The sequence below is a fragment of the Ranitomeya variabilis genome, chromosome 1, assembly GCF_051348905.1.
Source record: "Ranitomeya variabilis isolate aRanVar5 chromosome 1, aRanVar5.hap1, whole genome shotgun sequence".
Lineage (NCBI taxonomy): Eukaryota > Metazoa > Chordata > Amphibia > Anura > Dendrobatidae > Ranitomeya > Ranitomeya variabilis.
The window spans coordinates 673274538-673302141 of NC_135232.1; the positions used below are offsets into that span (position 1 = coordinate 673274538).

The 27604-nt window shown below is 44.8% G+C and overlaps 2 protein-coding genes across 7 annotated transcripts in view; one reads left to right on the plus strand and one right to left on the minus strand.

Moving 5' to 3' along the window:
* Nucleotides 1-20951, plus strand: part of SNAP23 (synaptosome associated protein 23) — a 53024-nt gene extending 32073 nt beyond the window's left edge. For 2 of the 3 annotated variants that reach the window (XM_077264280.1, XM_077264288.1), the window contains exons 3-8: nt 1027-1068; nt 1757-1805; nt 2389-2506; nt 14545-14691; nt 16729-16873; nt 17460-17637. In XM_077264280.1, coding sequence (XP_077120395.1) covers nt 1027-1068; nt 1757-1805; nt 2389-2506; nt 14545-14691; nt 16729-16873; nt 17460-17522 — 564 coding nt within the window. In that variant the 3' untranslated portion in view covers nt 17523-17637. Of the gene's footprint in view, nt 1-1026; nt 1069-1756; nt 1806-2388; nt 2507-14544; nt 14692-16728; nt 16874-17459 lie in introns of all 3 variants that reach the window. The other variant, XM_077264271.1, reaches the window with a different exon arrangement.
* Nucleotides 20952-23763: 2812 nt separating this feature from the next.
* Nucleotides 23764-27604, minus strand: part of LRRC57 (leucine rich repeat containing 57) — a 31905-nt gene continuing 28064 nt past the window's right edge. For all 4 annotated transcript variants that reach the window (XM_077264317.1, XM_077264326.1, XM_077264299.1 and 1 more), the window contains exon 6: nt 23764-24244. In XM_077264317.1, coding sequence (XP_077120432.1) covers nt 24203-24244 — 42 coding nt within the window. In that variant the 3' untranslated portion in view covers nt 23764-24202. The remainder of the gene's footprint in view (nt 24245-27604) is intronic.

A 27604-nucleotide genomic window follows, 5' to 3' on the forward strand; every position in this document is an offset into this window, starting at 1 on the left:
TCATTGGATATAAACCCTGTTCGTTAATGGGATTATATCAGGCCAGAAACCAGCCCTGGTAGCATTGAAAGTTAAACTGAGAACAGACATGTGGATCAATATTTAAGAGCAGCCCAAGGTTAAATTATATTTTTAGAACTTTCTTTGGCAGGTTCATCATGACTCAGATTGCAAGCAAGCCATTTTCCTTCTCTGAGCTGCCTCAAGGTGGGAGATCTGTCACAGCCTTTGGAGGCTTGACCACCCTACAGAGTTAGGTGCCAGCTTTCTCCTTGAAGCTTTGAAAATATTGGACTTCCTGCAGAGTCCCGGCTAGACGAAGGAAAGAGGGTTTTATAATCCCAGGCCAAATAGCATGCAAATGACTGTCATGAAATTATATCTCCAATATTCTTCAAACTATAACTTTCCATGTTACCTGCTTTGGCACGTTGACATGGACATGCTGACTTTGCACATGTCCATACAGTTGTGAGAGGTTTGGTAGCCATTTGTTAGCTTTTTGAACCCGGCAGTCCTTGCATTGCCATCTAATGCTTAAATACTCTGTATTGCATTTGTGGAGAAATGGCTGCTGTGTACAGATGATTGTTAGAGGGTCCAGCATTGAACCCGGCCACCAGTTAATGACTTGTAGATTGTAAAATGTGGACAGTGCCTTTTATAGTTAATCTCATGTCCAAAGCTCATGAGTCAAAATGTACCACTTTCCCATCAGACTGTACGCTGAGAGTAGGTGCAATGCAGGGAGGTGCAGCTGCTTCCCATCTTGTGGATGCTGCGCTGCTGTTTTAAGTTCGGTGACAAAACACTTTTTACTTCCTTGTTATCCACAATTGGGCGTTACCAACTCTGGTCACCGGCATGACATTTCCAGGCGGAATTATAGAGGATCTGCACTATACAGGCTTCTAAGAGACGTTCTATCATTATTGCATGGGAAATAAAAGTATCCCGTAAAACCGAGTGGTCACGTTCTCCGTAAGTCTGCTGTCTGTCCTCTGATGACTTTTCTTCTTTTCCCAGTCTCTAGAAAGCACTCGTCGGATGCTGACGCTTGCAGAGCAGGTAAGCATCATTCTTTGTGGCCTAGTAATGCGGCTCCTGTTCAACCAGTGACTGTGACCCATCAGCATCGGCTCAGTCCATACATGCAACCTAAGAGTAGCTACTTACTGGCACCCTCAGTTTACACTTATCCCATGTTCATCCCCCACCTGGGACTGTTATAATCAGAAAACTCAGCTTAAATACTGAGACTGGAAGATGGCCGGTATTATAGGCAACAAGCCAGAAACGATAACTTTATCGGTTCTTGAAAATGGAGAAGATTTTTAAATAGTTTTTACCAACACTTTGTAACCACACAACTTGAGACCACCTCTTTAAGACAATTGGGGTAATACAAACTGGGGAATAGATGTTCGTATAGCAGATCTGTTTTGTTTTTTTTAATAATCGCAGCATTCATGGCCTGCTAGGTTAACACTATCTGCATAGTAAATTGTAGGCTTTCCGTAATGTTCTGTCCTGTGTGTGTGTGTATATATATATATATATATTTTTTTTTTTTTTCGTTTTGTTTTGTTTTTGCTACAAGAAGTTCGCCTTTTTTTGTTTTTTTACTTAGGGGAACATTTCAGGTGACAGATCCACTTTAAAACTTACAATATCCCTTAACGTGGTTCCCGCTGCCTAGTAGATAGCAAAGTAATTGCTGAGGATGTTAGTGCTCATAACGACATCTCTGTTCTAGAGTCAAGATGCCGGAGTGAAAACGCTGACTATGCTCGACGAGCAAGGCGGTGAGTTTGTACTCCATAAACTAAAGGGGATGTCCACTACTCGGATAACCCCTTCTAAACCTGTTTTCCCCCAGTAAAATGAATAACTGCTATACTCCCCTCCGGTGCTGACACCGTTCCAGTGGTATTGGTGCTGCTTCTCCCTGGGATTGCGTGACATTGGCTGCAGGGGTCCCGTGACAATCAGCGCTGGCTCCACTCCTCCCTGCCTACCCACTATGGACACATGAAACATGCGTAGGAAGTGAGAGAGCAGACACAAAACTCGGATGTCTGGGGTAGAGGTGAGCACTTCTACCCATTAGCAGCCACTGATTGGCAGCAGCTCTAACATGGCATGACAATGTCATCCGTGTGTTCGAAAACATCGCTGAAATTGTGCTGCCAGCACGGGAGGGGAGTATGAGACGGGTACTAATGGCAATGACTTCAATCTCTGTACAGCGCTGCAGAATATGCTGGTGCTATATGAGCAACACTAATAAATGAAATCCAGACACTTTTTGCAGAATTTTTTGTCCATAGTACAGATTAGGCGACTCCGCACTGTGATTCAGTAATTCTGTAATTTTATTTTTTTCAGAACAATTGAAACGTGTGGAAGAAGGATTGGACCAGATCAACAAAGATATGCGAGAAGCAGAGAAGAACCTAACAGAGCTGAACAAGTGTTGTGGCCTGTGTGTCTGTCCGGGAAGGAGGTTGGTGCTGGCCCTTTAGTGGAATGCTTAAAATATAAATGTGCAGGCTCTCTATATGACTGCTGAATGGTGACACTATACAGTGTGCACACTGTCCTGATTCCCCAGTATTGCCGGTGCAGGCGGGTGGTCAGCTGACTGTATGTATGCAATTTATATTCTTGTGATCACATGCCGACTAGTCGTGCTTAGCTACTCTTCACGGCATTGAATTGAGAGAAGTCTGACACGTCTAGTCTGCACATAACTGCAAATATGTAAATTGCATATGCAGCTCTGGCAAAAATTAAGAGACCACCACATCAAAACCCTGTCATGGGCAGCCCAATCTCCAGACCTAAACCCCATTGAAAACCTCTGGAATGTAATGAAGAGGATGATGGATAGTCACAAGCCATCAATCAAAGAAGAACTGTTTAAATTTTTGCTCCAGAAGCAGTGTGAAAGACTGGTGGAAAGCATGCCAAGAAGCATGAAAGCTGTGATTAATAATCATGGTTATTCCACAAAATATTGATTTCTGAACTCTTCCTGAGTTAAAACATTAGTATTGTTGTTTGTAAATGATTATGAACTTGTTTTCTCTATCCCCATGATGGCACCACGGAGAGAGGGGTCCGCCCCCAGGGACAGGAAACCTACAGGTGAAAAAGGGCGTACCTCTCTCCCACATCAGTTGGTTTCCTGTCCCTGACGGGGAACCTACAGCACGTACCTGAAGGATTCTTCGTGGGATTCCAGGGGCTGGTCCAGTCGATGTCTTGATAGGGGGCGCCCTGTCACGGCTGGATTGAGCGGTTTTCTCCCCCCTTTTTCCCTTCCCTGAAGCACCACCACAGGGGTCGGCGGGCCTCATGGGTGAGTGAGGGGGGAAGGCAGTGAAAGGATCAAGTCTGCCTTCCTCACAAAAAAAATAAAAAATAAAAAGGGGGTAGGAAGGAGCGGGTGACGGCGGTCACCAAAAGAGCTCTATACCACCGCATGGAGGTAGCGGCGGCTACCTTTCCATAAGCCCAGGCAAAATTCGGGGCCGCAGAGCCCGAACCAGATGAGGTGACCGGACGCCGTGGGCAGACACGCCGGCGCCATTACCGCCGAAGTGCAGGCGCCGACAAACAGAGCGCTAGTACGCGCGCGCCGGCGTCCCAGCGCATATCTTTCCCCATGTGAGGCCGGCGATCCAGGAAACCGGAAGTTGGGCGGGCGCATGCGCAGACCGTCACTTCCGGTGTCGCCGGTACAATATGATAAAAGAACGCTCAGCAAGCGAGAGAGAGTGGCAAATTCAAACTCCAGTGCACCAGACAGTGCGGAGGCCACTATGAGTGAGAACGAGCAGCAGGATGTGCAGGAAGTCGTCCAACTGAGCAAGCCCAGGTGCAGCGGCGTCTGCACTTACAGCATCAGCGCAAAGGGAACTCTTCCTCTTTACAGCGCAGCAGCAGCGGACGATCAGAGTCACAACGCAGCCGGGGGTCTGCAAAAACCACACGGCCAGCGACGATTCCAGCGGATACAGTTCCCAGGCCCGAGACGGTATCTCTGATCCACAGGGGGTGAGTGACCTACGTGAAAGTGCTGAGTTTTAATACGGGGTTACTCTTTTTTTCCTAGGGAAGAAAATGTGCAGGCAAAACAAAGCATAGAGAATGTGCTATATGTTCAGAGGAACTGCCTTCCTCCTGGGAGAAGAGACTGTGCAGCACTTGTATAAAAAAGACAATTCAGGAGGAAACTCCAGCATTTGCCTCAGAACTAAAGTCATTAATAAAAAGCCAGGTGGAGAGTGCCCTTAAAGGCATTAAATCCACAAAGAAAAAACATAAAACAAGTCATGGGTTCCCTGAGTCTAGTGCTGACGAGTCAGAAAGCGAGCTATCTGACTCAAATGATTCATCAGCCTCTAACACCTCTTCAGTATCCTCAGAAGGGGGACGCAGTTGCTTCCCTATCGAGGAGACAGACGCTTTAGTGAAAGCTGTCAGGTCGACAATGGGGCTGGTAGATGAGCGACCTAAAAGAACAGCGCAGGACATAATGTTCAGCGGTCTGGAACAAAAGAAAAGAAGAGCATTCCCAATAAACAAAAAAATTCACTCTCTAATTAAGAGAGAATGGAAAAAGCCAGACAAAAAAAGCTCTTCTGACCCCCAAGAGAAAGTATCCTTTCGATGATCCAGCCTGCTCATCCTGGAGTAAGGCACCAAAGTTAGATGTGGCCATAGCGAAGGCTTCTAAAAAGTTTGCCCTGCCATTTGAGGACATGGGTACCTTAAAAGACCCAATGGACAAAAAAGCCGAGACTTTTTTAAAAAACTCCTGGGAAGCGGCAGGGGGTGGGCTAAAACCAGCCATCGCGGCCACCTGCACGGCCCGCGCCCTAATGGTGTGGCTCGAGCATTTGGACTCCCAGTTAAAGGAGAAAGTCTCAAGAGAGACAATTCAAAAATCAGTGTCCGTAATGAAAGGTGCAGCAGCCTTTTTGGCTGACGCATCCGTAGACTCGGTCAGGCTAGCAGCCAGGTCAGCCGCCTTCTCAAACGCCGCAAGACGTGCCCTGTGGCTAAAATGCTGGCCAGGGGATCTTCAAACGAAAACGAGACTATGTTCAATACCTTGCGAGGGCGAATTCCTGTTCGGTTCAACTCTAGACGATATCCTCGATAAAGCCGGGGATAAGAAAAAATCTTTTCCTGGATTCCCCAACCAGTCTTACCGGCGTCCCTTTCGGAATAGGAAATTCATGCGGAGGAGACCTCCAAAAGGGAACAAAGAGGCATGGGAAGACAAAAGAAACAAAAACATAGGTTTCTTATTCAACAAAACCACTCCCGATAATAAGAAAACTCAATGAAGGTACCCCCGGGTTGGTGGGAGACTAGCCGGTTTTCTTCCAGCCTGGGAAAAAATTTCAAACAGTCCCTGGATATTAGGCATAATACGAGAAGGGCTCAAGCTAAAATTCCGCATTCCCCCCAGCAACTTCTTTATGGTAACACCGCAGAGACAGTTGCAAGAACAGTCAGCTCTCCAGGTAGAGATTTTAAGCCTAATCCAGAAGGGAGTCTTACAGGAAGTCCCACACCAGGAAAGAGGCATGGGCTTCTACTCTCCCCTATTCCTTCGAAGGAAACCAGACGGATCGTACAGGACGATCATAAACCTCAAAAAATTGAACAGTTTCCTCGAAATACCACACTTCAAAATGGAGACAATAAAATCTTGCGTGAAAATACTCTTTCCCTTGTGTTTCATGACTGTTCTAGACTTACGAGATGCATATTACCATGTGCCAATCCACAGGGATCATCAAAAGTATCTCAGACTAGCAGCGAATATTCAGGGGGAGGTGAAACACTATCAGTTTCGGGCCCTACCGTTCGGGTTAGCTATCGCACCCCGGGTATTCACGAAAATAATGTCGGAAGTGATGGCTCATATACGGGAACAGAATATCCTGATAGTTCCCTACCTGGACGACCTCCTTGTAGCAGGCACATCATTCCATCACTGCAAACAACAGTTGGATTTGGTCATGACTTCTCTGTCAAGTCTGGGTTGGCTATTGAACCTTTCCAAATCCAAAGTAGTCCCTTCTCAGGTACAGGAGTACTTAGGGATAGTCCTGGACTCAAGCACACAAATGTGCTATCTTCCTCAGGGGAAGATTCAAAAAAATGACACAGGCTGTGTCAGTTATCGACATCCCCGGTCACCACTCTCAGGAAAGCTATGTCGCTGCTGGGCTCTATGACAGCCTGCATCCCGGCTGTACAGTGGGCACAGTGTCATACCCGGGATCTACAATGGGAAACTTTAAATTCAAGCCTGTATCTGGGAGGAAATTTAGACGGGCAATTAAGTATATCATCAACTACGATACACTCCCTAGAATGGTGGGCGAACCCAGTAAATCTTACCAAGGGGGTTCCTTGGGCACTACCGACGGGAAAAATCCTAACGACGGATGCAAGCCCCTGGGGGTGGGGAGCACATGTAGACGGTCAAGTGGCACAAGGGAACTGGGACAAAAGTCAAGAACTAACCTCATCAAACATGAAGGAACTGTTAGCGGTAAAGCTCGCCCTGACACACTTTTTAAAACTCCTCCGCTCCCACCACGTAAAAATCTTCTCAGACAATCAAGTGGTGGTAGCATATCTAAACCACCAAGGGGGTACCAGGTCGCAAGCACTGATGGAAGAAACTCGATCCATCTTTCACATAGCGGAGCACAACCTGAAATCCTTAACAGCCCTCTACATAAAAGGCTCGGAAAACCAAACCGCAGACTTCCTCAGCAGGACGCGCTTAAAACAGGGGGAGTGGGAGCTAAAACAATCGGTGTTCAACCAGATAGTAATGCTTTGGGGAGAGCCAGAGATAGACCTATTCGCAGACAGTCAAAACCGGAAGGTAAAAATGTTCTGCTCAATCAATCCCCGGGGGGGGCCCGGTAGCTCTGGACGCCCTTACAATCCCCTGGAACTATCGCCTCGCCTACGCGTTCCCGCCAATATCCCTTATTCCCCTAGTCCTGAGGAAAATTCGGGAGGAGGAAGCAACTGTGATAGTAATAGCTCCGTTCTGGCCTCGCAGAATATGGTTTTCTTGGCTAAGAAAAATGTCCATAGACAGCCCATGGGTTCTACCAGACACTCAAAATCTGTTATCCCAGGGCCCAGTGTGTCACCCCAGCGTAAAAAGCCTACACATGACAGCTTGGCTTTTGAAAGGAAGCTATTGAGCGATAAAGGGTTCTCACCCAATCTGGTGTCCACATTATTACAGAGTAGGAAGCTTGTAACCACCAGAATATACGGGAAAGTGTGGAAAAAAATTTATGTCGGTATCGGGTGCGGACCCATCGGGGGAAATCCCAATAGGGAAAATTCTTGAGTTCATGCAAAAGGGGTTGGAAAAAGGGTTAGCTACGAGTACTCTGAAGGTTCAGGTAGCAGCCTTGGGAGCGTTGTATAATTACGATCTAGCCAGAAACAGATGGATCACGAGATTCATTAAAGCCTCGAGTAGATCAAGGCCTATCCCTCTTTACAATGCCCCTCCATGGGACTTAAACCTTGTTTTTAAATGCGCTAACCAAACCTCCCTTCGAACCCCTGGCAGACGCACCCCTAAAGATCCTATCTCGAAAAACCACACTCCTAGTGGCCCTAACCTCGGCCCGTCGTGTCAGCGACATACAAGCACTATCCGCGTGTCCTCCCTTTACTCAAATTCTCGACGATAGAGTCATTCTAAAAACTGACCCGGCTTACCTCCCTAAGATCGCGTCACAATTTCACAGGACACAAGAGATCTCTCTGCCCTCATTTTGTCCCAACCCCAAAAATGAGGGAGAAAAAACACTACATACCCTTGACGTAAAAAGGTGCCTAGTCCGATATTTGTCAGCCACTAGGGAGTGCAGGAAGGATAGGGCTCTGTTTGTCTGCTTCCAGGGTCCACGGAAGGGACAAAAAGCATCGAAAGCCACGTTAGCAAGGTGGATAAGAGATGCCATTGCCCTATCCTACTCATCCAGCGGGACGGCCATCCCGGAGAATATCAAAGCTCACTCAACCAGAGCAGTGGCATCATCCTGGGCGGAGAGAGCTGGCGCTTCGATACAACAGATATGTAGAGCGGCCACTTGGTCTTCACAGTCTACATTTTTCAAACACTACCGCTTAGACTTGACCTCCTCTGATCTCACCTTTGGGCGAAGGGTTCTAGAGGCAGTGGTCCCTCCCTAAGAGTTACAATCTATGCAAATCTCTCCGTGGTGCCATCATGGGGATAGAGAAAATTATAGTTACTTACCGATAACGGTATTTCTCTGATCCCATGATGGCACCCGTATATTCCCTCCCCTTTTCACACACAGGTGTGCACATTATAATGTATTAATATTTATGCTTTAGTCACGGTGCCTCTGTTAAGTTAAAAATTGTTAAGCTTAATTTGTGTAAATATTAAGTTGCAGCTGAAGTTCTGTATAAGGCTCTGTAAACCAACTGATGTGGGAGAGAGGTACGCCCTTTTTCACCTGTAAGTTTCCTGTCCCTGGGGGCGGACCCCTCTCTCCGTGGTGCCATCATGGGATCAGAGAAATACCGTTATCGGTAAGTAACTATAATTTTCTTTGCATTATTTGAGGTCGAAAAGCACTTTTTTTTTTTTTTTTTTTTTTTTTTTTGTAATTTTGACCATTTCTCCTTTTCAGAAAAAAAAATGTATTGCTTGGAAACTCTGAGACATGTTGTCAGTAGTTTATAGAATAAAAGAACAATTTACATTTTACTCAAAAATATACCTATAAAGAGAAAAATCAGACAATCTGAAAATTTTGCAGTGGTCTCTTAATTTTTTTTCAGAGCTGTATATGATCACTCGCTTGTACCGCACATACTGGTGAATCATGACAGCATGTAGAGCTCATATAGAGTCTGCAGACTTTTATCCCACGCCTGGACAACCCATTTTTAATGTTAATGGCAGGTCTTCCACACAGCACATATTACTATGTAAACATGTATAGGTGTATGTTTGTGGGTGTTTTTTGTTTTCAGGTTTTCTACAATTGACCAACCTGTAAAATAAGTGTGTAATATCAGATCATAGAGGTCCAAATCCTAGCACTTCTACCTATGAGTACCTATGAGCGTAGCCAGCAGAGTACCATTTACAGCCATTATCAAACCACAACGTATGATGCTGTGCCGCAGATCTGTCGGGGTGCCAGGAGTGTTTGATATCAGCAAAGATGGCCAGGTTTGTTGCAGAAATTCCTACTCTTAAAAATCTGTACAATGTGTCTGATAGAGTTGTTTTCAGGTAGACAGGAAATCTTTGCAACCCATCTGTCATCTGTGACTGTATACCTAGCACTAATGAGCGAGCATGCGCGTGTGCCAACAGAGTGATTTCAGCGTGGCCAAAAAATGTTCCACTCCCCGCAGTTGTTCGACAGACTCAACACATGAAGGGTTTACCTGTTTGTTAGACAGCTGCGAAACATTCAGCCACAGGGACTCAGACATACATGTGCTTCTCACAAAATTAGAATATCATCAAAAAGTTGATTTATTTCAGTTCTTCAGTACAAAAATTGAAACTCATATTATAGAGTCATTACAAGCAGAGTGATGTATTTCACATGTTTATTTCTGTTAATGATGATTATGGCTTACAGCCAGTAAAAACCCAAAAGTCATTATCTCAGTAAATTAGAATACTTTATAACTCCAGCTTGAAAAATGATTTTAAAATCCAAAATGTTGGCCTACTGAGATGTATATTCAGTAAATGCACTCAATACTTGGTCGTGGCTTCTTTTTCATCAATTTCGGCATTGATGCCTCATATGTGAGGGTAAACTACTGTTTGGGCGCACAGCAGGGCTCGGAAGGGAAGGAGCGCCATTTGACTTTTTGAATGGAAAATTGGCTTGAATTGTTAGCGGACACCATGTCGCATATGGAGAGCCACTGTGTGCCTAAACGTTGGAGCTCCCCCACAAGTGACCCCATTTTGGAACTTATCTAGATGTGTGGTGATAACTTTGAACCCCCCAGGTGTTTCACTAAAGTTTATAACGCCCGGACGTGAAAATAAAAAAAATAATATTTTTTCCACAAACATGATCTTTTAGTCCTTTTTATTTTCCCAAGGGTAACAGGAGAATTTGGACCCCAAAAGTTGTTGTCCAATTTGTCCTGAGTACACTCATACCCCATATGTGGGCGAAAACTACTGTATAAGCACATGTCGGGGCTTGGAGGGGAAGTAGTGACGTTTTGGAATGCAGACTTTGATGGAATTCCCCCAATTCTAACTCCAACCCTAACCCCAGCATGCCCATAATCCCAACCCTAACTTTAGCCCCAACCCTTACCCTAACTTTAGCCCAACTCACTTTAGCCCAACTCTACCCTAATGGGAAAACTGGGGCAGGGAGGTGATCACTGGGGTGGAGGGGGGCAAATCAGCGGGGCAGGGGACGATCGGGGGGGATAGCGTCACATGGACGCTAGCTCCAATCAGATCTGGAAGGGGGTGACCGAGGTCACCAGAGCGATCGTAGCCATGAGGGGGGGGGGGCGGCAAAGCTCAACTAGAGGTCCTCACGTACCTGCAGGTCGGGTGACATTTCGGTTAACCCGTTCACCCGACCAGCAGCCAGCCATGGCGCATACGCTGCATCACAGGTCGGGATGGGGTTAAAATACAAAATGTTGGCCTACTGAAATGTATGTTCAGTAAATGCACTCAATACTTGGTTGGGGCTCCTCTTTCATCAATTACTGCATCAATGTGACGTGGCATGGATGCGATCAGCCTGTGGCACTGCTGAAGTGTTGTGGAATCCCAGGATGCTTTGATCGCAGCCTTCAGCTCGTCTGCATTGTGGGGTCTGGTGTCTCTCATCTTCCTCTTGACAATACCCCATAGATTCTCTATGAGGGTTAATGTCAGGCGAGTTTGCTGGCCAATCAAGCACAGTGATACTGTTGTTTGTAAACCTGGTATTGGTACTTTTGGCAGTGTGGACAGATGCCAAGTCCTGCTGGAGAATGAAATTTCCATCTCCAAAAAGCTTGTCGGCAGAGGGAAGCATGAAGGTCTCTAAAATTTCCTGGTAGTCGGCTGCGCTGACTTTGGTCTTGATAAATCACAGTGGGCCTACACCAGCAGATGACATGGCTCCCCAAACCATCACTGACTGTGGAAACTTCACACTAGACCTCAAGCAGTTTGGATTGTGGCCTCTCCACTCTTCCCCCAGACTCTGGGACCTTAATTTCAAAATGAAATACAAAATTTACTTTCATCTGAAAACAACACCTTGGACCACTGACAACAGTCCAGTTCTTTTTCTCCTTGGATGTTGTCTATTGGTCATGAGTGGCTTGACACAAAGAATGCGACACTTGTAGCCCATGTCCTGGATACGTCTGTGTGTGGTGGCTCTTGAAGCAATGACTCCAGCAGCAGTCCACTCCTTGTGAATCTCCCCCAAATTTTTGAATGGCATCTTCATAACAATCCTTTCAAGGCTGTGGTTATCCTGCTTGCTTGTACACCTTTTTCTACCACACTTTTTCCTTCCACTCAACTTTCCATTAATTTGCTTGGATACAGCACTGTGTGAACAGCCAGCTTCTTTAGCAATGACCTTTTGTGGCTTACCCTCCTTGTGGAGTGTGTCAATGACTGCCTTCTGGACATCTGTCAAGTCAGCAGTCTTACCCATGATTGTGGAGCCTACTGATACAGACTAAGGGGCCTTTGTAAATGCTTAGGAAGCCTTTGCAGGTGTTATTTTGTTAATTATTTTAATTTACTGAGATAATGACTTTTGGGTTTTCATTGGCTGTAAGCCATAATCAACATAAATAGAAATAAACGCTTGAAATACATCACTCTGTTTGTAATGACTCTAGATAATGAGTTTCACGTTTTGTATTGAAGAACTGTTTGATGATATTATAATTTTGTGAGAAGCACATGTAGCATTAGAGCATGGGGCAGACACTTGGATAGCTCTGATTACACCTTATCCCAGCACATTGGCTCATCGCTAATACCAAGTCATCCGTTATCTGCAGAGATTGTTGCTACCTCTGAGAGTGTTTTAGAAGTCTTTGCTCATTATTATCTAGAGCAGTGTTTCCCAAACTCCAGTCCTCACGGACCCCAACAGGTCATGTTTTCAGGATTTCCTTAGTAATGCACAGGTGATGGAGTATCAGGAGTTCTCTCACTTGTGCAGCACTATAGAAATCCTGAAAACATGACCTGTTGGGGTCTGTGAGGACTGGAGTTTGGGAAATACTGATCTAGTGGAATTGCATAAATAGGTATTCTCTAATATAACAGTCTTGTCACAATCCCTTTATATTTAGGAGCAATCAGAACGGCCTGCATTTCAGGTTGTTCCGACCTTCTAAAGGACATATAGGAGATCATTGCAGAGCTAGCAATTCCCTAACGCAGGATGATTGCAATTTCCCTGCACCATAAATGAGCTTCACTGTAAATCCTCCGTCTATCATCACTGCTTTGCCTCGTCACTAACCTGTCGCTCCATTGCTTACGAGTCTTTGGTTCTCTCGTCTCTCCTTTGCCTGCTAACATGAAGAGTTCTTGGGAAGCTGAAGTGTCGGCTCAGGTTGGTGGTCCGACATCGCGGCCGGGTAGTTTCTGGTGTCCTGCATGTTACCCCCCTGTGAAGCTGCATGTTTACAGTGGCAGTATATGTGCTTGTATAGTTGTCCTGTGTGGCTTCAGCTTTAGATATCTTGGGGGACGTTTCTGGACCCCGGTGCCGGTAAAATCCGTGGCGGTGCTCACAATAAGGAGACCCCGGCTTTACCAGTGCACCGGTTTTCATACATGTCCACCTTATTGGTTCAGTATTCTTTGTGCCATGTTTGTTCCCGGTCAGTAACAATACCCGTCGGTGTCCTTTCTCTTGTTTTCTGTGGAGTGTTGATTTTTTTTTCTTTTATGATTCTGTTTTTGTATAAACAATAGATTGAAATGGCAGAGATTGGAAAATGAAGGCCGCAATTTGTTCTCCCACGTGTCATTTAATGTAGACTGCCCTGTAATGAACCTCGCCTTCTGGGAGGACATAATTAGATGTCCTGCTGACGGAAACTGCTCTTACTGGGTTTATGTCAAGTTCCAGAGGATGACACAGGGACAAGTTCACCGGGAATGTCACTGGTGACACGTAAACACCCAGTGATTGTTTTTGGGTGTGTACAGGACAGGAACCGGTCACACATTGCAGCGTCTATATACAGAACATTTCTGTGTTATATCAGACAGGTTTTTGTGTTTACAAAAAAGAAATAATAATTTCTGGCATTTATTTGTTTCTCCTATATCACAATCTGTCTTTAAAAATAAAAAAAATTGCAGTTTTTATACTGGTGCTTTTAGCTATTTTAGACTAATGTCCTATCTTCTGGGGAAATCCACACAGCAATAGACGGACCCCGAACCTATCTTTTGTATTGATGCATCTAATGAGCGTGTGCAAAGGTCATTGTGAAGGAAGGGGGGAGCAGGAGAGGCGTTACATAGTGGATCCTGTGTTATCAGCTGTATATAGAGGTGTTACTGTAATCCTGCCTCTGATATTCAGGAGCCTGCTGGAAAAATAGGTAGGAGTCTAAAAAGCTGCTGTGGACAGAGTGAAAATTGTGAATTACCAGTTTTGTTTTTAAATACAGGTCATGGTATGTAAAGAAAAATTGCAAAATCGGAATTTAACAAATAGGTCATTTTCTGATGCTCGCCTACCTTTGGAGTCTGTAAGCCCAAAATGACTGTTCAAATCAAGCACAGGTGCTTGGTTCAGCCTTGGCGTGGCCGAGGAGCTCGACTTCATTTTCAACTGTCTCCATCTTTCCATTCCTTGATTGACAGCTCTGGATTTACACTAGGAAAAGAAGAGTGGAAATGGATGGAAAACATGCGGGTGGGAAGGTGCAGTTAACTGCTTGCCTATGCCAAGGTGCACCGAGCTCTTGTGCTTGGTTTGAACAGTCATTTTGTGCTGATATGCTCCCTTCAAAGATATTGTACTTTATAAGAAAATCATAGCGGCTGCTTCCTGTCTTGAGTTTCGGCGTGTTATTGCAATCTGCTCCATTAAAGTGTATGTGACTGAGCTGTTATACCCCAGACAACTTATGGACAGGGGTGGCGCTGGTTTTTAATAGAAAGCAGGACAACCCATGTAAATGGACAGCATGTATACCCTTATATGTAATACATACAGACAACTATTGTCGCAGCCATTATTTCCTGGGCTCATTCTCAACCTGCCAGAAGGACATGATTATGGGTGGAGATACTCAGAACGGGCCCCTTCAGGGAGCTGTGAAATGTATGCTGCATCCCACCCATAGGAGCGCTCCAGAATTTTAAATACCATCCACCTTCTTCACAAAGGAGCCCGTGTACATGTTACAAGTCTGCGCATTGCGGATTGTAATAATCTTTCTTAATCTCATTACCAGGTCAAAAAATTTTGAAACAGGAGACGTGTATAAGAAGGCATGGGGGAGCAAGGAGCAAGGATCAGACGATGTTGTCTCCAAGCAGCCCAGACAGGTGAACGGGCAGCAGCCGAGTGGAGCTGGTCAGAGCGGTGGATACATCAAGAAGTAATTATTGCAATGCTCTGGTGTTACTATAATCAGTGGGCAAGGGGCATGCTTGGTGGCTTGTAGAACTTTCCTATTAAGGAGCTCACTCATGCAACAACCATCATTGTCTTTAAGTGTTAGTAAATCATATGGCCTTAACCCCTTTCCAACATCGGGCATAATAGTACGCCGATGTCGGACACCTTCCCTTTGAGGTGGACTCCAGCACTGAGCCCACGTTTTCCGGCACAGCTGATGTGTGCCTCTAACAGCTGCAGGTGGAATCGCGATCCACCCGCAGCTATTAACTAGTCAAACTCTGACAACGGCATTTAACACTGGCTTCCGGCAAGCGTGCCGTAAATCCCACCATTGTCGCTTGTCACATGACCGCGGGTCACCGATGGGATAGCATGACAACCAGAGGTCTCTAGCAGACCTCTGGTTGTCACTGCTGGATTCCTATGAGCGCCACCCAATGGTCGCCGCTCATAGCAAGTCAGCAATTCTGCTACATGCAGGCAATCTGATCATCGCCTATGTGTAGCAGAGCCAATCAGGTTATGGCAGCTTCTAGTCTCCCATTGATACTATTAATGCATGCCAAAAGTTTTAAATAAATAAATTTCAAATCAACCCTCTTTTGCCCTATTCAAAATAAAAAACACACATTTGGTATCGCCGCGTTCAGAATTGCCCAATCCATATAAAAAAAATAATTAACCCGACTGCTAAACCGCGTACCGAGAAAAAGTAAAAATGCCAGAATTACGGTTTTTTTGGTGGCCGCAACATTGCATTAAAATGCAATAACAGGCGATCAAAAGATCCTATCTGCACCAAAATGGTATCTTTAAAAACATCGGCTCGGTACACAAAAAATAGGCCCTCACCCAGCCCCAGATCACCAAAAATGAAGACGCTACGGGTATTGGAAAATGGCTTTTTCTTTTTTTTTTTTTTTTTTTTAAAACAAACTTTGGAATTTTTTTTCACCATTTTAAATTTAAAAAAAAAAAAAAAAAACCTAGACATGTTTGGTGTCTTATGAACTGGTAATGTCCTGGAGAATCATATTGGCAGGTCAGTTTAGCATTTAGTGAACATAGTAAACAAGCCGAACAAAAAACAGTTGTGGAATTTTTTTACCGTTTTCCAGGGCACGATATGTTAAAAACAATGGTGTTGATCAAAAGTACATCTCTTTTATAACTTGTTGGGGGGGGGGGGGGAAAGACTAGCCCTCCTTGGGTCCTGCACAGAGTCTCTTCTCCTGGGGTTTGTGCTAGTCTCCAGTGCTGACATGACATCGGTGAGCTCAGCAGCTCGTGCTGTCTGCTCAAGTAGAGCCACTCAGCTCACTGATTGTCTGCAGCACTGTAGACCATAACGGACATCGGTGGAGACTTGGCACTAGACCCAGAGAGGGTAAGGCACATTTTTTTTTTTTTTGTAAACCAACTGTGCCTGCGTACAGTTTTTGGGAATTGGACAGCCTCTCTGTAAAGGGTTGCATTATCTTATATGGGGTACAGTTGCAAAGTGTTTAAGACCAGCAATTTGCCTCTTATTAAAATTAATCTCTTGTTTCCAAGAATGGGGGGATTTTTAATACCATAGGTTATTGCTCATAGCCTGCAGAGGTGGCTGGTAGTCTAGGCAATCAGCAGTGGTAATGAACTCAGCGAATCCGATCACTGCTCTGACATTGGCCGGGTCACTGGCTTCTCTCCTTGCAGCATGGGGTAGTGCAGTCTGTGCCATCGGCTCGGCCATGATGTTGTTCCAAAATGTCATCATACAGCATGAGTCCGTTATAAATGTGGCCATTGTCAGACTGTTCAGTCTATCCTTCCATATAGCCTCGATATTTGCAGGCAGAAATTGTTTTTTTTCTTCTTTAATATATGCTTTTTGCTTCCTCTGTAAAGTTTATTCTAAAATCCATCTTTAATTTTGCTTTGCTATTAAAAGCCACCTCCCCTCCCCCATCCCCCATCCCCAATAACGACCCCTGTATGTGCAAGTAATTAATAATCTTGTGGCTTCTGGTAGGGTTACCAATGACGCCCGAGAGGATGAAATGGATGAAAATCTGCACCAGGTCGGCAACATCATAGGAAACTTAAAGAGCATGGCTTTAGACATGGGCAACGAAATTGACAGCCAGAACAAAATGATTGACCGGATTAATGAGAAGGTGAGTCCGGCCCGTGCTGAAATCCACAGGGATCAGTTCTACAAATACGATTTGTCTGATTAATGCACCAACCTTGTTGTGTAAATACATACATGTCCAGTATATGTAGCATTAGCCCTGCACCCTTTCTATTAATCAGGGCTGGGTATAGCCAACGTGGGGCCCAAAACACTAAGGGTATGTGTCAACAGGCCGGATTACATCCGGTTTAGCTGCGGATTGAACGCTGTGTACAACCCCAGCGTCCAGATGATACAGCATAGTGGAGGGGATTTGATGAAATCCCGTCTCCACTATGCGTGCAAACACGCATGCGGCGGCCCTGCGTTTTTAGAACGCAGCATGTCTGTTTACCTTGTGGCAACAAGGTAAATAACGGTCCTATGTATAGGGTGCGGAGATTCCGGATGTGTGCAATGAACACATCTGGAATCACCGCGCATATAGAAGGGGGCGGCTCTTTGGGCGAAGCTGGTTTTCCTCCAATTTGGACCGTGGACACGCACCCTTCCATGATGTGCCATGGCACATCAACATCTGGGTGCATTTACATGAGTTGATTGCAACTGTTTTTTTCTTTCTACAGGCGATAACTAACAAAGACCGCATTGATGAAGCTAACACGAGAGCCAAGAAACTTATCGAGTGAAGATGACAGCAGCGTCTTCTCTTCATTCCCCGTTTTGGTGTTTCGGTTCCTTTCACCATGATGGTGGCACAATATCGGATAAGATGTTTTAGGGATTGAATCTTTCTGAAGCCGCCCTGCTGCTTTGTGCTTTATGTATTATATATTCACGAAGATCCTACCTTTCTCTTCCAAGTCTTGGAGACATGGCTTCTTTCAGCCTACATTGTATGGTAGAAATCCACCGATCTTCACATGCCAGATCCGGTTGAAGTTCCTACCATACATTTATTGAATACGTAGAGTATTCGCTATTTTCCAAGGTGATACAAATTTGTGAGAATATATTTTCCTTAGTGTTTGGTAACAGTGAGGTGAGTGATGGGATATATAATGGTAGATAAAGCCCCCTGCATATGACATTAGTCTTCTGTACGCGGTTACTAATCGAGCAGTAGATCCCATGACGTTATCTGCTAATTAGTCCCACAAACCAGCCAAAGACCTTGCCCTATTACCCATCAGGTAGCTTTCTCTGCAGCGAACAGTCTGGGACAGGTCAGATCACTGCTGTTCTTAAAGGAAATGCACATACCTATCTGCCAAATTACACAGCCACGTACAGACAAGTTTTTAATATTTACTTCCACTCAGTGTTGGTTTTATGAAGAATAGGGTCTTGTAAAAAAAAAAAATAGCTTCACAACAGGTTCTGTAGGCTATAACGAATAAGGCCTATGAAGACTGGACCACTCTCACAGCATCCCAAACCCCCCTTCCCCAGCTGCTGGAACAGAGTCTTGCAAAAAGCATCCTCCCTACCAGCCTTTCTGGCTCCACCTGACCAGCTGGGCCTGGTAAAGGTGCGACATTGTGGCACAGAGGATGTGGTGCGATGGGCTCCAGTCCAGTAGCCATGGACCAGGGTCCTGCAATGTCAGTCACTCAGCTATACTTTTCACTAAAACCACCCATTTGGTAATGGTGTACAACCCACTTTAAAGGGACTGTCACCAGAGAATGACTGTGCAAACCAAACACAAGCTCTCCGTGCACCCTTGGTATAGCTAGACATTTAAGTGCACCTTCTCACCCCCTACTTGTTTTCCAATTTATTTTGCTCTTCTCTGGCTCTATAAACAAACCCAAAGTTGTTAAAGTGGAGATAAGGGGGAAAACAAGTAAAGGTACCTTCACACGAAGCGACGCTGCAGCGATAGCGACAACGATGCCGATCGCTGCAGCGTCGCTGTTTGATCGCTGGAGAGCTGTCACACAGACCGCTCTCCAGCGACCAACGATGCCGAGGTCCCCGGGTAACCAGGGTAAACATCGGGTTGCTAAGCGCAGGGCTGCGCTTAGTAACCCGATGTTTACCCTGGTTACCAGCGTAAAAGTAAAAAAAACAAACAGTACATGCTCACCTGCGCGTCCCCCAGCGTCTGCTTCCTGACACTGACTGAGCTCCGGCCATAACAGCACAGCGGTGACGTCACCGCTGTGCTTTCACTTTCACTTTAGGGCCGGTGCTCAGTAAGTGTCAGGAAGCAGACGCTGGGGGACGCGCAGGTGAGCATGTACTGTTTGGTTTTTTTACTTTTACGGTGGTAACCAGGGTAAACATCGGGTTACTAAGCGCGGCCCTGCGCTTGGTAACCCGATGTTTACCCTGGTTACCAGTGTAAAACATCGCTGGTATCGTTACTTTTGCTTTCAAACACAACGATACACAGCGATCGGACGACCAAATAAAGTTCTGGACTTTATTCAGCGACATCACAGCAGGATCCTGATCGCTGCTGCGTGTCAAACGAAACGATATCGCTAGCCAGGACGCTGCAACGTCACGGATCGCTAGCGATGTCGTTTCGTGTGAAGGTACCTTAAGGCTGAAGAAACAATTAACTGGTCATACCATGTTGCACTGAGCGCCTGTCCTTTGTCAGCAGAGAATGATTGTTCAAACTGTCTGTTTAAAGGAAGTGTATTGGCACAAAATGACTGTTCAAACCAAGCATTGGAGCACAGGTCACCTTTGATATGGCTGAGCAGTTGAGTGTACTTTTCTGCCTCCTGTAAAACCAGAGCTGTCAGATAGATGGAAAGGTGTACTGAGCTGTAATGCCATGGCAAGAGCTTAGCTTGAACAGTCATTCTATGTTGACAGTCCGTTTAAACTACACCGATAGTGCACTGAGTACCTGGGCTTGGTATGAAGTTATTTGTGCTGATAAGACCCACTTTGAAAAGGATCCAGTGTTTTTATTTTTTTTATTGAATACAACCTCTGCAGGATTCATCCAGTGACTCCGTATGAGAACAGCCATGCACACTTGGAAGCTTCTGAAATCTCATATCCATCAGTAAAAGTAATCTGTACGGTTTTTTTACTAATCTGTAGGGCTCACATCGTTCAGGTTTAATGAAGAATTCTCTGTAACAGAATGAGGTTACAGTGGCTGCACACCTACCTCAGATGCTGGGCACGGAGATGCCCTGTGGAAATACTTTTACAGGTTACTTGGGCAAGTTCCAACTGTGAATAGGTCCCGGTATTTGGAATTTGCCTTGGGGGGGGGTGTGTCTTACATAAGAGTAGTTCCCCCAGACCCATCGCCATGTTTCTCCATAGCCCGTGCCTGGTGTTGTAGCAGTGCACTTCTGTATACAGTGATGGCAGCCGTCAGATCTATTGCTCAGTGTCTCATTGTTTTCTATAAAACCAAATGTCATAAGAAGGAAGCACAATTCCCTCCTACACCAAATATCAGGATACGGTCTGCTGTGCCTTTGACTTTTTTATAGCTGGAAATGTATTTTCTATGTATACTGTCATGATTCCACCTCTCCATACAATGCCTATGATACAAGTTTTATAGACATACTAATGACTTTCTATCCTTTCCTCTCTGTAACGGCGCCTTGGTCTATAGGCCCTGTGGCCGTAAGGGGCTGTCCAGGGTGAAGAAAGAAAAAAAACAACAACTTACGCTGTATTTATACTGCCCAATTATCGGCAACCAAATGTTCCTAGGACATGTGCCCCTGAAAATAATACTGATTGTGTGCATGGGATGTGCCGTCTGCCTCTCCAAATGACAGCGTAGTGTAAATGCACCCTTGGCCGTCAGACCCGCTCTGCTTTCCATGGCGTTTGCCCAGGCTGCCATGTTGCTAGCTATGTATATGGATGATTGCGATACATCAACTACAACACACCCAGGACAACCATAGAGTCACCATAAGGACATGTACATACCGGCTGTGCCCATAGTTCACAGCTGCTAACCTTGCCTGAGCCTAGACAACCCCTTTAACTACGGCCTCTCCATATCTTTTATCGTAGATTGTGTGTGACGACGTCCTCCGTATCGTATTTGTCACTGATGAACATAACACAGACGTGCCTTGTCATTTTCTGTACCTCCAATAAACGTAGCTGTGAACAAAGTGACGTGACACCGTTCCTGAGCACAGCGCCCATTGTACCGCCATCGTATTCCTATACTGTGTGCATGCTTTTCCAATGCTTGTAATGAAATTGCAGACTTGTTTTCCCACCTTTTGAAAGGGTCCTGACCCTCTTCAATACGTGTAGTTATATGAAAACTGGAATATCAACGAGCTCCACTTCGGTTCTTGAACCATTTTCAGACCCAATTAAGTTGCCAGACTGAAAAAAGAGAAAGTTATGCCAGCTCACCATAAATGTCCAGTCTGCACGGACCCAAGATCCGATCAATTGTGCAGGAAGTAAACCAAAAAAAAAAAACTTTCCGGCTTCTGGTAAATATGACTGGTAATGAGCGAATATACTCGTTACTCGAGATTTCCCGAGCATGCTCGGGTGTCCTCCCGAGTATTTTTTAGTGCTCGGAGATTTAGTTTTCATCCCCTCAGCTGAATGATTAACATCTGTTAGCCAGCATAAGTACATGTGGGGGTTGCCTGGTTGCTAGGGAATCCCCACATGTACTTATGCTGGCTAACAGATGTAAATCATTCAGCTGAGGTGAGGAAAACGAAATCTCCGAGCACTAAAAAAAAAATACTCTGCGCATACCCGAGCGTGCTCGGGAAATCTCGAGTAATGAGTAGATTTGCTCATCACTAATAATGACCTTTACTCCATCACAGTTGAAATAGTGTCCAAGGCCCCCTGCCAGTAGGCAACGCATTTCAAAGCTTGTTTGTAAATGACGGCGTATCAGCCTTAACGACACCGGTGATCAATTAATCTAAACGCATTAAAAATTATTTGACAATTGTGACTGATACAAAAATATTTGAAAAAGGAGCGTGAGAATAAAAACAGAAGGAAGGAATAGAGTTAAACAAAAATTGCAAATCGTCTCAGAGGAAGAGGACTAGAACTCTAGTGCCACCTATTGGAAGAAGCAATCCAAAATGGCAGGCACAGTTTCAATAATAAGCAATTTAATTTCGACCATATAGGAAGAGAGTACCTAGAGGAAAGATCCAGAAGGCATCTCATCATGTCACCACCTCGTACAGACTCTCAAAGTCAAATTATTTTTCACATGTTTAGATTAATTGATCACAAGTGTAGTTAAGGCTGATACTCTGTCATTTACAAACGTACATACGTTCGAAACGCATTGCCTACTGCCTTAGACAGTATTTTAACTTTAGTAATGACCTTTATTCCATCAATCATTTTACAAGAAAAGGGAACTTTTCTTTTTTTTGTCTAATTAAGTTGCACCTTTTTTCTACGCTAATTTAGAACCAAAGAGCTTTTAACTCAGTCACTGTTAACGCTTTCCGCAGACTGCTACGTATGATGACATTTTTAATAACCCCCCCAATTGTAGAAGTACTAGCCAAAACTAAATGTATCAAAGGTGTTTACCTAAAGATCATGTTTTTTGTTTTTTATCTAAAAAAAAAAATGTAAAGTTAATTCTAGAAAAAAACCCATTGACTGGATTAAAATAAACGGAGCTGTACTTGCCCGCTGCTGCAGAGGTGATGTCGGGATTACTGCTGATGCAATTTCTTGTGCATTGTAGTTAGCACAAGACCACTAAGCTCAATGAGTAGCGGCAGCAGTCACGTGCTCCAGTCAAAGATCGGGGGCAGCAGTGAGTACAGACTTTTTTTTTCCGGGAATTGCGTTCTCAATGTTTTAAAAGGGGTATTCTATTTCTTGGTCACTTACGGCATGCCCAGGATATGTTTGATGTAAGGCTCGCATTCTAAAATAGGGGTCCTTGTACCGTGGATTAAGAAGTGACCACACACGTGTCTCTCCGTACACTTATGGGAGTTACAAATCCAGCAAGCCACAGTATCTTGTAAACGGCCATAGAACTGAACAGTGAGCCACACATGTGGCCACCAACCAGGCCAAGGGAGGCTTGTTTTCGATCCCTGGACTTTCCCAAGCTGTGGCCCGATATGTCTGATGGTGGCTTACAACTTGGAGTAGTCTAAAATCAGGCTTGATCCTTCTGACCGCATCTGTCTAGGGACAGTCAGCCACATTCGTACACAGTCTAATGTGTATAGGGGGCTTAAGTCACTTACACAAGACGACTATCAGCATCCACCAGAAGCATGCAAGAACTCTACAACTGGCCCCTTGACGACTAAGTTACAAGTCTGTAATAAGAGCCACACTGCAAAATGTGAACAAGACGCAGATGACAGCATAACCTCAGTCCTTGTACTTCCCCTATACTGGCCTTGCCAGCCATAAATTGCAAAAAGTGACCTAAAATAACAAGTGCATAATAATTTAAAATAAAAAAAAACCACTTCTATGCCGTCTTAGTAACTGTCAGACATATTTAGCTTTACGGACCGGGTCTGTAGTCACCTGTAGTTTCTCAGAAGAATATGCACATGAGCTGTGGCAGTGTAGTGAACTCCTCTGCACCAAGAATGTTCGGGGGTTATGTTGTAGGCTACACAATGTAATACTTTCTTTACCAAGAAGGGCACGTATCTACCTCCTATGGGGGCTCACAGTGCCTGTACCTGCAGCCGCCACTAGAGGGAGGTCACTGCATACAGATTTAATTAGCTCCCATTGAGTGCAAGACTACTACATGCAGTGAGCTCCAGCAGGGGGCGACGTGCAACCAGGAGAGCGCACTCCCTACACAGATCACATGAAATTGAGCAGTATGTACTTTTAAACCTTAAAGTATTTAAAAAAAAATGTCCTGCAACAAGTGATGTCTGCTGAAGGTCACCCCAGCCATCACCTTCCAGATGACAATCTGTCCATAGAATCTAATGTTGAACATAATATATTTAATATGACAAATGGAAAACAAAAACAATGTACATTTGGTAAAAGTGCAGTAACAAAATAACTTACATGACTGTCATAGAATGATTAGTTAACATTTTGGAAGAATGCATGAAGAAGAAAAAAAAAGGAGGAAAAAAATACTTGAAATAATAATTGTCTATGGTAGGAGAAATCCTGTCTAAGCATAGGGAGCTGCTTCCACATTATTCACTGCAGTAATAAAGTCTCGACTCACACCGTTTCCAGCCCACACGTGGTCCGTGGCTCCCACCTGCCCATGCTGATATTAGATGGGAGCACTCAAGCTGATAGAAGAAGCTGTGAGACCCCCGGACACGGGTCCTATAGTCAGATCACCCTGACGTCTGCTGAGGAAGTTGTTGCAGGTAGTGCTTCCGCTTCTACAAACTCTGCCCCGTCACACAAACTTCTTCCGTGTTGCTGTGAACCGTTCCATGTACTTGGGGGAGAAAACATTTTTTTTTTTAGAAAATCACAAGTTATCCCCATACAATTAGAGCCTGGATGCACGACAAACAGGTATTATTTGTCTCAAACTCTGGCATCCTATGCGGCCTCCTGCATCCCCCAGATGATTGACAGATGTCTCCCCCATTGTACACATATAGGAGAGACCTGTCAATCAACTAGCCGGCACCAGACTTGATCAAGTCTATTCCTACGCTCCCCAGACGTATCTTCAAACAATATTTTCTCTTAAATGCAGGAGCAATTGAGCAGCTGGACTTGGAGTTACGCTGCCCTCCGTTTTGAAAGTGAGAAAAAGCAGCCATACTTGTAACACCATGTCCTGACACAAATAAGATGCAGCTGGTCCCCCCAAAATAAAGGCAGGGGGCAGCACAGGTGCAAAATACTGAAAATGACTCACTAGCCCACCAAACATCCATGGGGCGGCTGCATAGTATTGCAATTGCACAGGGCGTCATTCGCACCATTTTGTGAGATGCACCTCTATCCGCATAAGAGCCTATTACGGACGCCCCTCCTATTATATCAGGCAGGGCTGTGGAGTCGGTAAGTCAAACCACCGACTCCACCAAAATAGGCTCCATGACTCCCAACTCCACAGCCCTGCCCACAGGCCAGACACCCCACATTACCCAGCCACCACTAGAGGGGTCCAGCCTGCACCCTGCAGAAAAAAACGTGCAACAAAAATGTATATAATACATGAAGCATTGGTCGAAATTTTGGCCAAAATACACAAGAAGTTTGCAACCCATGTCAGGGGTCCCTCGTATCTCGCCAGTACCTACACTAAAGACAAAAAGAGAACTGAAAAAGAGGAAGTCTCTATGTAGACGTGATGCCAGCAGGAGCACAAAGGCAGGTAAGGTGCAGTTACCTGACTGTTAGCGCTTAGAGATATATAGATGGCTAGATAGATAGATAGATAGATATATGTATATGTATAATATTCTGGATTCCCCCTTTCAAATTATATTCTGGATTCCCCCTTTCAAAGACAGTTCAGATCGAGGAGCTTCCCCGGTTACACCTTAAAGGGAACCTGTCACACCCAAAGGCGTTTATAACTAAAAGAGCCACCTTGTGCAGCACTAATGCTGCATTCTGACAAGGTGGCTCTTATAGTTGGGGTCCCTGCCAACGCTCATCTATTCGTTGTTAGAATTTGCCTTTCCTACCTGTAGTTTGTCAGGGGGATATGTCTTTCTCCCCCAGCCTCCCAGCCGTCCCTCAGCCCCCCCGGGCGCCACCTCCACTTCCTTCATTAACGTCCACGGCGCCTGCGCTGTAAGTTCCCATTTATGTGATGGGAGTCGAAGGGCAGCGCAAACTGCGCATGCCCGAAAAAAAACTTACAGCGCAAGCGTTGGGGACGTTAATGAAGGAAGTGGAGGCAGCGCCTGGCGCACGGAGGCCCTGAGTGATGGCTGGGAGGCATTTGTGTCAGGGGGGAAAGACCTGCCCCCCTGGCGATTTCACAGGTATGAGGGACAAATTTCAAAAGCGATTATTGCAGCAGTGCTAGGAACCCGAACTAAAAGAGCCACCTTGTCAGAATGCAGCACTAGTGCTGCACAAGATGGCTCTTTTAGTTAAAAAAAAAAAAACGCCTGGGGGGGGGGGGGGGGGTGACAGGTTCCCTTTAACATCTGTCATTGTTTATTGGGGACACTGCAAGCATATAGGGGGCAGAAAGGGGAACATCATAATTATATTCAAGCCAGAGTAGGAAGACATTATAATACTATTAAGGGACCAGCAATAATGAAGCAATCCAAAAAAAGTATCTTGGAAAAGACTGGGGGACATGATCATTATATTGGGGCCAAAACTACAGTAGAAGTACACATGGCCCGAAATGGTAGACAATAGAAGTATAAAGGTACCGTCACACTCAGCGACGCTGCGGCGATATAGACAAGAGCCGACCTAAACTAGATCGCTGGAGCGTCGCTGTTTAGGTCGCTGTAGAGATGTCAAACACAGCAGCTCCAGAACGATGCAGGAGCGATCCAGTGACGTAACGGCCACTCACTTATCGTTCTCGCTGGTTGTTAGCTCCATTACATCCATTGTTAGCGTCGTTGCTTTTGATGTCAAACATGACGATACACGCCGACCTGGCGACGAAATAAAGTTCTGGACTTCTAGCTCCGACCAGCGATGGCACAGCGGGATTCAGATCGCTGCTGCGTGTCAAACACAACGAGATCGCTATCCAGGACGTTGCAATGTCACGGATTGTTGTCGTTCTCTTTGCAAAGTTGCTGAGTGTGACGGTACCTTAACCCCTTCACCCCCAAGGGTGGTTTGCACGTTAATGACCGGGCCAATTTTTACAATTCTGACCACTGTCCCTTTATGAGGCTATAACTCTGGAACGCTTTGACGGATCTTGGCGATTCTGACATTGTTTTCTCGTGACATATTGTACTTCATGTTAAAGGTAAAATTTATTCGATATAACTTGCGTTTATTTGTGAAAAAAATGGAAATTTGGCGAAAATTTTGAAAATTTTGCAATTTTCCAACTTTGAATTTTTGTGCCCTTAAATCACAGACATATGTCACGCAAAATACTTAATAAGTAACATTTCCCACATGTCTACTTTACATCAGTACAATTTTGGAACCAAAATTTTTTTTTGTGACGGAGTTATAAGGGTTAAAAGTTGACCAGCAATTTCTCATTTTTACAACACCATTTTTTTTTAGGGACCACATCTCATTTGAAGTCATTTTGAGGGGTCTATATGATAGAAAATACTCAAGTGTGACACCATTCTAAAAACTGCACCCCTCAAGGTGCTCAAAACCACATTCAAGAAGTTTATTAACCCTTCAGGTGTTTCACAGGAATTTTTGGAATGTTTAAATAAAAATGAACATTTAACTTTTTTTCACACAAAATTTATTTCAGCTCCAATTTGTTTTATTTTACCAAGGGTAACAGGAGAAAATGGACCCCCAAAGTTGTTGTACAATTTGTCCTGAGTACGATGATACCCCATATGTGGGTGTAAACCATTGTTTAGGCGCATGGCAGAGCTTGGAAGGGAAGGAGCGCCATTTGACTTTTCAATGCAAAATTGACTGGAATTGAGATGGGACGCCATGTTGCGTTTGGAGAGCCCCTGATGTGCCTAAACATTGAAACTCCCTACAAGTGACACCATTTTGGAAAGTAGACCCCCTAAGGAACTTATCTAGATGTGTGGTGAGCACTTTGACCCACCAAGTGCTTCACAGAAGTTTATAATGCAGAGCCGTAAAAATAAAAAATCATATTTTTTCACAAAAATGATCTTTTCGCCCCCAATTTTTTATT